Genomic DNA, 13,591 nt, shown 5'->3' with positions numbered 1-13,591 from the left:
GAAGGACGGATGCGTGCATTGGAGCAATCTCTTGTTGGCAGCCGCGATTAAGACAGTGGGTTGGTCAGGTAATACATGTAACAGACAACTGATGGTTTATTAAGGTCAGTAAAATGGGTGCCGTGGAATAGAAAAAAGTAGTTGGAGGCCGCAAAGAATTAGCGTTATGATATTAGAGAGTTGGAGGTACGGAATGGCGTCGGCTGACAGAAGACATTGGCCGATAACAGATCACTGGGAGAGGCACTCTCAGTGCAAGTAGACATAATAATGATGATGACAATGAACGTGTCTTCTGTGGCGTTGGAAGCCGTGCTGTAATGAGTCGATGCCTGAATTCGCAGCGCCTTTGTTTATCTCGTGTGATTCCACACCTTTTAGATTATCATGAAAGCTCGTCGTTCCTCTTTTCGTATGAATATTTTTCTGTGACGGAGAGTTATGGTCACGGCTTCTTCTTAGTTTATTATGTCAATAATTATTGCATACTGTAATAACGAACAATTCAACTGTGAATAATTTGTAAGAAAAAGATCAGCTTTCTCGTTTTAAACAAAACAAAAACCAAAAGTATGCCAATTTTGGGAAAAAAGAAACCGAAGTTGCTGAATACTTGTTATAAAGAATGGGGAATTGTATCACGTACAACTTGAACCATATGCATGAAATTGAAGTTGAAGTGTGCCTATGGCGTCATTTCTAGCTTTCCGTGCTCAGAATGAAACCTTAGTCCATAATGAGACATCAAGGACAGTATTCACGAAACTTCGCTCACATAAACGCGTTTTCTCATTTGCTTGAATCACGCTGGAGCCCGGAACCCTGCCGCTCATGGTATCAATCGGAACGATTATGAATGACGAACGCCTTTGCGATGCCCAATCCCTGGCAACACTTACGTACGAGAAGGCATATGAATACGGGATCTGGTCGCACTGAGATGAACGCTATTCATTTATGCATGGAAAACTACAAACAGTGCAATAAGGATGACAGAAGGTGGAAGACACAAAACGGGCGCAATTTATGAAATTTTATTAGAAAATGTATTATGTATATGTAACAAAAGAACACGCATGCGCCAGGCAATGCGGAAAAAATGAGAAGAAACAAGCAAATGAAATGTAGGCTACTAATCACACATTAAGGTACAAAACCTCTGAGCCATGCAAAATAAATGAAATATTACTGATACTCTTGTCAGAACGTTTTTATATGGGATGCCTTTAATTCAACATTCATATATGAACGTACGGTAAGATTTGACAATGAAAATTGCCGTAATTTATAGTTCGGTAGCACTGACGCTCCACCGATATTTCAGGCCCAGTCTTCGAACGACTCACCGGCCTGTCGGCCTACGAAACGGCACGCAAAATCTTCGTCGTGAAGGAGCCGGTGGACGACGAGACACGGCAGCTTCAGGTGTTCCACGGCCTCAGAGCATTGAGCATCGTTTGGATAGTCTGGGTGCATCACTACGCCTACAACGACACATCAGTGTATTGTGAGCCTTCTCACTTATCGACGGACGCGTGTTCGGGCGCTGCACACGTACTGTTCCATTTTCTGACAGAAGGGGGGAGGTATGCAGGAGAATAACATCCTATGGCTTGTTGCAGGACACCATTTTACGCGTGGCAAATCTGCATCCAACCGTTCTTAAGCACAGCTCTGCATCTTTTCCTTGCCTATAACGCCTTCATTATATGAACCTTCCGGTACGATGACTCACGAAAACACAAGCAGCTTATGAGTACTTAAAGTTGCGAAAGCGAAAGCAAATGCGAGAACAGACCTGCGGAGTGGGCGTGGAACATAACTTTTAGCCACCACAGCAACCAAACTGTTTCAGTATTTCCTACTTTTTAGTGTTAGGATGTTGATAGCGGCCCGCCATTTACTTAACGACATGTCTGTAAGTGGAGCTAGCTCTTTAAATGCTTTCCTGCTGTGTCAAGTACTTGCTTTCAAAACAGTGAGCAGTAACTTTGTGAAGACAGCAGGAACTCGGAGAACTCCCTCCATCGTATGCTTCTATCGAAGCTTCTCTCGCTTCTTTGCTCTTTATGTCCCCTTCCCCATGGCGCTAAGCCGTGCTCCTTGAAGAGTTGCAGGAAATAGCGCCTCTTCCTCTTCCCAATCACTATATATATATATATATATATATATATATATATATATATATATATATATATACTGCAGTAAGGAATGCGCGGAATCCCCAAGTTTATGGGACCGCGATTTTAGCTATACAGAGTTGCACGCAAGGACACGCGCTCACGGAATTCAAGCAGGTGTAAAATATAGTTTGCACGCCACCTTTGAGAAATCAGAGAATACGAGTGGAACAGTTTCACTAGATCAGAAAAACATAGATGAGACAGAAACATTAAAAGATTTGTCGTAATGACAAGTTTTAATGGACGTTACGTGTGCTTTTTAGTTGAGCGCTGTCTTTTCAAATATACTTTAAAAAACACGCGTGCGCATTTACCAATTTTGGGTGGTGACAGCTATTTCTTCTCGGCTCTACTTGTAATGAGAAGCAGAAAAGTAACCTCGTAAATTCAAAGGGAACGCGGAATGTTTCAGAGCGTGCATCATTAAGCTGGCTCAACTCGGGGAGCTTGACGCGACACGGTATCCCTCTAGGACCATAACACATTTCTACGGGGCCTTGCGCCCCGTAGCCCGCAGGACCTTACATTAAAGTTATCCCATCCATCCATCCATACATTCATAACACATTTTACTACAATTCGTCTCTTTTTGTTCACTATGTCACATAACATCCCTTGACATATATCTGTTTAAAGTATGACAGTATTGTCTTTATAATGTAAGCCAAAACCAGAAAAATTGTCATATGCCAAAATCAGAAAAAGGTACATATCTTTACTACAGTTTACGCAGTATGCACCTTCTTTCACTATATTTTCTCGTTTGCATCCAGCCGGTGCTAAGATAGCCAAGAAACTGGTGGTGCAGTACAACACGCAGCCATTCAACAACGCTTGGTTGGCAGTGGACACATTCTTCTTTATCAGGTAAATCGGACCGCTATGTACTGCACCGATTATAGCAGCGCGAATGACGCATTGTTGGCCGCATGTGTGCGTGTTGATGAAAACAAATTAGCGAAGTGCTATTTCCAGCATCTTCCATGTTGAAACACCCAAATTACTCCCGTATACCCAAAGAATCCTCGACTCAAAGTTCGCCCTCCACTTCAATGATGATGACGATGATTTATTGGCATCCCCTTTAAAACGGGGCGGTGACCGAAAGTCACCTAGCCTGCTTTATTAATCCGATACGCTATACATGTTTTTCATCAAACATATTTGTTTACATCGCCTTAATCTTTTTTCCCTTCAAAATCTGCCATGTACCGCTACCTACGATTGTAAGAGATCTGGTCGTATGCTTCCCTGCTTTTTTTCCCACCAATACTCTAAACTTATCTTGCTTATCTCGAGTGCTGACCGGCTGATGCTTCCGTCCACTTTAATCTCAAACGTTTCTACCTACGGGTTACCTACGGTTTGCACTGGGTGAATCCCTTTGCATTCCATTAGGATCAGCCGAGTGGTCTCCAGATTTTTGCTGCCGCATAGACATGCCTTATCTAGTTCCCAGTATTTGCTCCGGTATATTTTTGTCCTTAAGCAACTGGCTCGAGCCTTAGATAGCAAGGCACTGTCCTTTGTGCTATCGTACGGATTTTGCCTTCTAATTTCTTTCTTCTCATTCTTGTAAATCTCCATGGTTCTTTTGTGACGAAGCAAATAAAGCAATCAGCAATCAGCATTTCTTGCATCCAACGCACTGTCTCTATTTCTCTCACTTTCTTTCTGATGACACCTGGTTGTCCCTTTACAGCTTCAGTTACCCTGTACTTGGTTGCCAACTTCCTTGAGCTCTTCCTGCGTTCTGTGTCCACGCTTTCAAGGTACGGATACTTGTGCACTTTAGCCGCCCATTTATTGTCGTCCATGTTCCTGAGTCTTTCTTCAAAACTAATTTGGCTGTGCGCTTCTCTGACAACAAAAGAGACCCAACCTATGTCACCCTGCCCTGCCACATTTGGGGTTTTACCGTGGGCTCCCAAAGCCAACCGGCCTACCAATCTTTGGTTAACTTCCAACCCCGACAAGATATCCGATTTTAAGCTTAGAATGGCATTTGCGAACGTTAGCGCTGGCACCATTACTCCTTTCAGAATTCTACGCACCACCTCATACTTATTGTGGCCCAACAGTGCTCTGTGTTTCATTATTGCTGCATTCCGCTTCCCCTTTACTTTCGGATTACCTTGGTGGGTGCTTGAGTAAGTCGTTCCTTCGTTTATGTATACACCGAGGTATCTATATTATTTGAGTATGGATATGACTTGCGGTTGAATTGACACCACGTAATTACTCGTCTCTTCATAAAAGATTATCATTCTCGTTTTTTTCTGAGCTAACCTTGAGGCCTAGATTTGTCACTGCGTTACCACAGATATTCACAAGTTTCTGTAAATATCTTGTATTGTCCGCTAGTAGCACTATGTCTTTCGCATTCACCAGTCCAGAAACCTTCTGTTCCACCATTTGTCCATTACGCATGTAGGATAAATCAAACTCTAATTCGCTGCTTTCCAGTCGTCTTTCTATGCCCTTACCATAAAGCGTAAACAACAATGGAGACATAGGACATCCTTGCTTCAGTCCTTGGTGAATTCCCTCCACTTCGTTACCTTTTCGACCTTCTTCCCATACAACTTGTACTAGGTTGTCTCTATATATCTCCCTCAGCAGCTCCACGAAATCGGAATCTATACCTTCGTATTTAAGAATCATCATCATCATTAACAGCTTATATTCACGCCCACTGCAGGACGAAGGCCTCTCCCTGCAATCTCCAATTACCCCTGTCTTGCACTGTCTGATTCCAACTTGCGCCTGCAAATTTTCTAACTTCATCACCCCCCCCCCCCCCACCCCTAGTTTTCTGCCGCCCTCGATGTTTTTAAGAATATCCCATAACAGTTCTCTGTATATGTTGTCATAGGCTTCTTTAATACCTATAAATGCTATCCATAATGGTCTATTCTGCTATTCATAACGGTCTAGCTACTGAAATCTCTATGCCGAGATGAGCACAGTGCCACCCATCGACTGAAAAAGACACTACGGTTCTCAAGAATTGATCCGGAATGTCAATGAAGCGCAGGGACCACTACTGTTGAGTGGTGGTGCTGCCATGAACTTTCGTGCATGAGCAACATGTATAGCTTACCTGATTAAATAAAGCAGGCTAGTTGACTATGTGTCATCGCTACGTTTCAAAGGGGATGCCAATAAATTATCATCATCATCATTATCGTGAGTCGAGCTGATGTGTTGAGTGGAGGGACGTTCTAGCACACGGGGGTTAATCTTCTGTGACATGGCAGTCTATAGCACGCATGCCACAGCCCTGCTTATTTTAAATCTAGAAGAAAGTCATCACGATTAACGGCCGCTTACACTCTTTAATACATGCTGCATACGGCCGTAAGGCTCCAAAAGCTGCACGCCATTAAAAAATCTAGAACCGCATCTCAATCAAGTCGCTAGCCAGGTACCAACTTGCTCCTTTTGCGATCTTTTCTAGTATAAACTATAACAACTACCGGATGCTTTCTACAGCATAATTTTAATCTGTACAAACAACGAAATGGCGCAAAGTGCAGTTGTGTCTTTATGCCTATACATTAGCTGTGCTTCCTACACATAACTCTTGCTTGGATGCCTTCGTCTTTCCAGTGGCTTCTTTCTCCTGTACGCAATATACAAGCAGATGAGATCGGCTGGCCTGGGTCAAGTTTTGTTCTACATCGTCGTGCGGTGGTGGAGGTGAGGTAACGAAGCAATCGCCTGACTTTGTCACGCTCATTTTAGCAACTTCCATGTAGAGGTGCGTGTTTCGCTACAAATTTTTGGGACAGATGTTTGGAAATTGGGGCCAAAATGTCAGAATTTCTGGGGAAAGGGGCCATGAATTATGAATAAGCCACATTTCATAACTTCATTTGCGTTGATTGCCACAACTGAAAACTTAACAGACCACTGACACTAAATTTCAAACTCAAGACATTTGTGTTGCTCGATTCCCTGGCATACATAGGTACCTCTAACCTAGTATTAATGGCGAACGCTACCTCGAGCGTAATTTAAGATGGGCTTAAAGTCGGCGCCAGTGACTGATCCTAAACTGCAGCACCTGGCGACATCGTCAACTTAATCAATATGACGCCTTCAGTGGCTCCTACGGCTGTACGTGACATCTTTCCGGCTCCGCGAATATTGTCGACATCATATACCAGGATACTTGCGCCGGGCACGCAGCATCCCCGCTTGCCTGTCAGACTGCTCGCAAGAGACACGGTATACGATCCGTTGACCGATCCCGCGTCCGAATAGTACCTACTACCACACCAAACCAATTTTCAAATTCTGACAGGATGGGGCGTTGAATCGGACGCCGTATGACCAACCAAATCACGCAGATTTCTTGAGACGTTCAGCAGAGCCGGCGCCGGCGGCAGGCCGGATATCCTCCGGTCCATCACGCGCAGCCGAGGCGTTCACGTCTATCGCTGCTCACGGAGGGATAAAAAATTGCTTCTAGCACAAAATAGTAACTAATGGAATAAAGTTATGTTGAAAGTGCACCTGGCTCTACAAAGCAGCGCTTAGTACTAAAACAATGGCGTGCTTGGAAGCCGCGATGCAAGGGCATTTCTTCTCCCAGACAGACAGCACACACCGACCGTCTCAGCGCGAGGCAGCTCGCCTGGCTTACACGTTTCCTCTTCGCACCCACGGCATCCAGAAAACATGTTCAATTTATTAAAGCACGACGGTATTTGAACAAACGCTAATCATGTTGGCCGAAATAAGCGCTCTATACAGGGTGTTTCCGTTAACTTCGGCCAAACTTTTAAAATATGCACATGCTACGTAGCTGGGCAGAACCAAAGTAATGTGCTTTGGCGTCGCTTGGAAAAGATCAGATTGTATTTGCATTCCGCCTAATTAATAATTAGTCTTAATTAATGAATTAATTTCTCAAATATTAAAATTATTGAACATTGTCAATGGGAAAATTGTAGTGCAACATAAAAAACTGCTGATACAGCTTTCTGTTGCTCAATACGTGCTCCAAAAAAGTATTTTTCCTAGCGTGAAAGAAGCCTGCGAATACACGCAAAATTGCCGTGCGACTGGTCGCTCGAGACACTCTGTGTGTATTCGCGGGCTTCTTTCACGCTCGGAAAAACAGTTTTTAGTAGCACGTATTGAGCCACAAAAAGCTGTACCGGGAGTTTTTCATGTTGCCCTACAATTTTCCCTTTGACACTTCTCATCTAATTATAATAATGGAGAAGTTCAATAATTAGGACACATTATCTAATTAGGCAGAATGCAAAGCATAATCTGATCATCTCCAAGCGACGGCAAACAACATTACTTTGGTTCTGTCCAGCTACGTAGCTTGTGCATATTTTAAAGGTTTGGCCCAAGTTAACTAAAACACCCTGTATGACGAGCTGCGGTTGGATCGCAAGTGCCGTCGGCTGCGGCGGCCAGCATGCTGTGCAGTGTCCAAACTGAAGATGGTGTGCTATATGCATTAAGGCAGCGATACCGACTTGCACAAAGCCACCGGCCTCACTGGTAATAGATGACGACGACCACAATCCTGACGCCGACGACATAGTGTAACACGCTCGCGACTAGCAGACGAATTCTGCAACTGACAATTCAACAAGCGCGCTCTTCAACTTGCCCGGTTTTGGAGCCCACGTGTTCACGCCTACGGTCTATTACGACCGCCGCGGTACGGCGCTCGCTTCTTATGGGTTTTGAAGTGGTTTTGGGCGCGCGTTTCGAAGGGAAGCTAGAATTGAACGTAGTTAACGATGCTTTCATTAATTCTTTATCACATTGGGGCATTTACGGTTTCATTCCGTGATTATAAAACACAGACCAACTCATTAAATCATTATTTAAATTGAGTCATTTAAAATTGCGTCCTGTTCCTGCGCATGCCTTCGTTCAGAATCCCAATTTTTTTTTAGAGCACGAATGAAATAAACTGTTTTTGCGTATTGCACTGATGTGCGCAGTCGAGCTATTCTTTCTCCCCACAGTTACAAGTACAAATTCCGCCCTACTCCCGCATAACACATATTGGCAATTTTATTAACGTTTGGGTGAGCATGCACCGGCTAGGCTCCGGTCCAGAACATGTACGCTGGTAATAGGGGGTGTACGTAGCCATTCAATTCAACACCAGCACTGAAAAGCAAGGAGAGACATGGCACGAGAGGGGTGCGACATACCGAAAGGCGCCCCGAAATAAGCCCCATAACATGACGTCACTCCATAAATTATGACCTGCGCATGCTGGTCGAGATAGAGGGAAGGGTAGTTGATCGAGCAGGCAAGTCCTACGGCAATTTCACACACTGACGCCTATCGGCGAGTCACGCCGGCTGTGCGGATCGATAACTGCTCACCTCACGAATCCAATGATTTTGTACGATGATATGAAATCAGAGACGAAGCGTATTTGTTTGCGGAAGATTACTGGATATGTGAATTATGTGGCGCGTCATATCCATATGGTGTATGAGGTAGCTATACCCCTGTCAACAAAGAAATGTGTCACAATAGAGTTACAACGAAACAAATTATGTAAAAAAAAACACGGTGAAAGATACGAGTTACGATAAGAGCTACGCTGTTCGGTTGTCAGAACGCTTACCACCAAACACAGTAGTTTTTTTCTAATTTAATCTTACACCGTGTTTTGTTATTAATTTTTATCGTTCCACGGCTCCTTAGCTAGTACAACGGTATATACAGGGTGTTTCACGTAACTTAAGCCAAATTTTATAAATATGCAAATGCCACGTAGGTGCACTGAACCAAGGTAATGTTGTTTGCCGTCGCTTTGAGATACTATGATTATTTTTTGCATTCCGCCTAATTATATTACTAGACCTAAACATTGAATCAAATTCGTAATTATTATTTTAAGTAGTTGAAAATTGTCAATGATAAAATTGTGGAGCAACATGAAAAACTCCCGATACAGCTTTCTGTTGCTCAATACGTGCTACATAAAAGTGCTTTTCCGAGCGAGAAAGAAGCCGTGAAAGAGCGGCCGCCTGACTGGCCACTCAAGGCACTTTGTGTGTATTCGCGGGCTGTTTTTACGCTCGGAAAAACACTTTTATGTAGCAAGTATTGAGCACCAGAAAGTTGTATCGGGAGCTTTTCATGTTGCTCTACAATTTTGTCATTGACGACAGGGGAACAGCTCAAAAAACACGAAAGACAAGAAGGGAGACAAACATCAACGCTGACTGAAGACTAAATTCTTTATTCAGAAAGGAACACAAATATATACCTAAAGAAAAGAAGGGTACAACACTGCGCATGGCCAAAAAGAGTGAGACACCGATTAGATTTCCCCGAATTATTGTGGTTGTTAAGATATGTCAGTTCTGTCTCAGACAATGCCAATGACGGAGGGCTGACGTAAGATGTACCATTCCTTGCGATAGCAGCCGCCTCATAGATTTCCCGTGCACAATTGTAGTGTTTGTGTATCGCGCACCGTGTAAAGTCAAGTCCCGGAGTACGGCACACATCACAGTCACTATAGTGTAAGGCTAAGTTGCTGCCAGTACCGGAGCGAAGGCTATAGGCATGCTCTCTTAAACGATCGTTTAGACAACGACCACTCTGTCCAATGTAGGAGCGTCCACAGGGAAGAGGCACCTCGTACACCACACCTGCTTTGCACTTGACGAATGGTGTGGCATGGTTCTTTTTAGAAGCTGGTTGTTTGGATTTCTCGTGGTTGACCTGTCGGCAAAGTCGACCTAGCTTGTTAGGCGCAGACATGACAACACGAACACCAGCGCGCTGGGCGATTCTCTTTATGCTGCGGGAAAGGACATGAATGTAAGGTATGACGGCTTACCTGCTTCTGCCGCTGTCTGGCTGCTTCACCGGAGACAGTTTTGCACAGTTTTCAGGTAGTTTTTCCGCGACGCCGGTGAGGAGTGGACGCGGGTATCCGGCACTGAGCAGCCTCTCCACTTAGGAACAGAAGCTGGGGTGCACCTGGTGATAGCAGGAGCGCTGGAGAGCGTTTCCAAGCGCGGATGAGGCAACACCTCTCTTGAAAGGCTTAATGTGGGCTGAGCTGAACGGAAGAAGGCCAGTCTTACACCGAGGAGCATACTCCCAACAAATGGGATCCAGTTTAGGCCCAGGAAACTAAGGCTGTCCTTCTCAGGATACTCCTTAGTCAGTGTGAAGACGTTGAGGACTTCACAAAACTTGACGTAAACTTCCTAGAATTGAGTAGTGGCGTCGTGATTACCTTGTTCAAGGACATTGACAGTTTTCACTTTATAATAATAATTGAGAAGGTTAATAATTCATTAGGACTAATTATCTAATTAGGCGGAATGCAAAAAAATTATCTGAGTATCTACAAGTGATGAAAAACAACATTACCTTGGTTATATCCAGCTACGTAGCTTGTGCATATTTTTTAAAGTTTTGCTCAAGTTAAGTTAAACACCCTCTATAACCCTACACGTACCATAAGAAGCTGAATAAACAAAGGGCAAAATATCAAGCGATACAACCAACTAGCAGCAGCTGACTAAACGTATGTTTCTGGTATAGGGGAGCAAGACAAGGCTTTCCAGTGCCAAAATTACCCCAAAACGCACTTCGACTGCCTCAGAACAAACCCTCTGAAAATCCCTATAGTTCTTCAGAATCAATGGAACGGTTCTAAGGAACGAATAAATGGGTGAAGGCTGCATATACGCGTATGTACAGGCAAATTCTTAGAGTTGGCAACACGGTGAACAGCGTTGATCTTGTGTAGAGGAATACCGATTGGCATCTAGCATGCGAACTGAGTGACGTAACCCGAGCATTTTTAAATGAAGGTGCCTTTTCTTACTTTTTGTGCAACAAATGTTAGAAATTGCTACTTCCACGCTTCATAAACTGTGTTACACGTTTTGCAGGCTGATTCCGATGGCTTGCATGGGAATATTCATGCTTACATTGATTCGACACTTCGGTGATGGACCTTTGTGGAACGAATACATTGGTGCTGAGATAGAAAAATGCAACAAGAACTGGTGGCTTTTGCTCCTCAATGTTCAAAATTTCCTCAGACATGACGAACTGGTAAGATACATGTGGTTTTCATTACGAATCAATAACGAAAGAAAAATAGTATGTAAATTTCTGCAGGATAGTTTGCTTATGTCCCTGTATGAGAATTTAAGTTATTTGTAACTTCTTTTTACAAAGAACAAGTCTAATATGTGATCTCATCTACGTGTGAAAAAAATGTAAGTGACGTCATTTCAGCTCATTTAAACAAAAAATATTTTCGCATTCAGAATACAAGGACACACCTTCACACAAGTGGACCACCGTTACTTAAACTAGCATTTCTTTCGTTTTTCTTTGACTTCATTACACTCAGTAACGATGCTTGTGAACCTAAAATGAATGAACGAATGAATGAATGAATGAATGTTTTATTCATCTCAGTCAATTAGGAAATGGATGCCAGGCAATGAAGGTACAAAAATATAGCTTGAGAATATTTGGGGTCCAGAAAACAAATACATGCACATATTATGCAGGGGTGGCACGCAGACACAATTTATGCCAGCAGGCAATGGCGAAATAACATTTCGAAGGACACAAGATGTAATGCCAAATAATGGAGAATGGAAGATCTACAACAACTTTGAATAAAACATAATTGCAAACAATGTATTAGGAAACAGTATTATTTGTACACTTTTAATAAACTATATCTTAAAATACATCGTAATTAAATAAGGGCTTCCCCTTTAATGGTTTCTTTTCTGATCTGTAAAAAGTGTTTCTTCTTTACTGTGCTCGCAATGAAGCCTATTTTTATTCCAGTGTCTTGTGCCCTACTGGTACATATCCGTAGACACACAGCTCCACATCTTCTTCATAGGCTTCGCGATTTTATTGTTCAGGTGAGTTACGAAGGTGAGGTTTGCTATACAACTCAATTTCTAAGTGCATCCCTGTTTGTAGTTATTTATCGGCGTTAATATCTTGCCGCGGTAACTATTGATTGTGTAACAAGTAAAGCATTTTGAGAATATGATCTTAATTCAACGAGGATTCACAACAAAGTATATCCGACCCACAGCTATCCTGCACCGTAATGTCCATAGGCGGTATACTACGTGCCGGAACCTAAAGCTTTCTTGCCCGAAGCTGTATGAGTGCACTGGACAAGTGTTCTAAGACTGGATTCGAACTCGATGGTTGAGGGTACAGACCGCTAGACCGCGATCGCTGTTTCTTTCTTGTGCTTTCATTTGCGCTTTCATTATGAAATTATGGAGTGAAAGATATCCTTCAGCGTTTGCCACGAATAATCACATCCACACTTTCCCGTAAAGAAACGTTCCTCCTCATTTCGTCTAACTCGTGAAACCCTTGCAAAGGAGTGCAAATTCTATAATCCTTGCTTTGTCATTCTTTCTCTCCTTCCAGAAATTTTTATCTTTCGGCGACCGCTATGCTCTTCTTGGTGATCACAAGCACCATAGTGGTTGCGTGCCAGACTCTAGTCACAACTATACGCCAACAGCGCTATTTGTCGCAGGGGATTCAACGTGAGTGCAAAACCTGCTTTCTCGATTTCTTACACGTGAATAGTTAGAAGAGACCAGTAAATGTCGAACAAGGATGCCCTACAAGCTTGTCGGCTATCTCAAAGCCTTTGACCATCAACTCCGGCTTCCATCTTAATGTGCGCAAGGTCAGTACAAGTAGGGTTAAATGAGAGCTAACTGGAGAGCTTAGAAGCAGTACGCCTCCGGCTAACCCATTTCTTTTCTTTGTAAGAAACAGAAACTTGCTATAGCATAAATAAAAACAAAAAAGAAGAACGAAAAAAACAAAAACACGAAAGATCAGCAAGGAAGGTGAATCACTGCATAAAATAGCGCCTATTATTTCGAGCCCATGTCTGCACTGATAAAAAAAAGTATTTCACTGCACTGAAAGCTCTCCTTTGAAGGCCACTGACTTTATCCGCTGACATTATCCGCTGACTATATCCACTGACTATATCCACTGGCTATATCCACTGACTATAAAAGAAAAGTGTACAATCATTGCACTTTACCGGTGCTAACATTATGGGGCCGAAACTTGGAGGTTAACAAAGAAGCTCGAGAACAAGTCAAGGACCGCACAAAGAGTGATGGAACGAAAAATGATAGGCCTAACGTTAAGGGACAAGAATAGAGCGGTGTGGATCAGAGAGCAAACGGGAACAGCCGATATTCTAATTGACATTAAGGAGAAAAAATGGAGCTGGACAGGTCATGTAATGCTTAGGATGGATAACCGGTGGAACATTAGAGTTACAGAATGGATACCAAGAGAAGGGAAGCGCCGTCGAGGATGGCAGAAAAGTAGGTGCATGGGGTGATGAAGTCAGGAGATTT

The 13,591-nt window shown here is 43.2% G+C and overlaps 1 protein-coding gene across 1 annotated transcript in view; it reads left to right on the top strand.

Annotated features, from left to right (window-relative positions):
* The window catches only part of LOC119445809 (nose resistant to fluoxetine protein 6-like), a 66,292-nt gene that overhangs the window by 34,040 nt on the left and 18,661 nt on the right, over positions 1–13,591 (top strand). The window contains 8 exon segments of the mRNA XM_049660606.1: positions 1,205–1,250; positions 1,325–1,507; positions 2,957–3,050; positions 5,796–5,885; positions 11,099–11,264; positions 12,021–12,100; positions 12,630–12,706; positions 12,709–12,751. Of these exon segments, the coding sequence (XP_049516563.1) occupies positions 1,205–1,250; positions 1,325–1,507; positions 2,957–3,050; positions 5,796–5,885; positions 11,099–11,264; positions 12,021–12,100; positions 12,630–12,706; positions 12,709–12,751 (779 nt within the window).

The sequence above is a fragment of the Dermacentor silvarum genome, chromosome 1 (genome assembly GCF_013339745.2).
Source record: "Dermacentor silvarum isolate Dsil-2018 chromosome 1, BIME_Dsil_1.4, whole genome shotgun sequence".
NCBI classification, from domain to species: domain Eukaryota; kingdom Metazoa; phylum Arthropoda; class Arachnida; order Ixodida; family Ixodidae; genus Dermacentor; species Dermacentor silvarum.
Note: the sequence above shows the minus strand (reverse complement) of the source record. Positions and strands in the feature narration are given on the sequence as shown.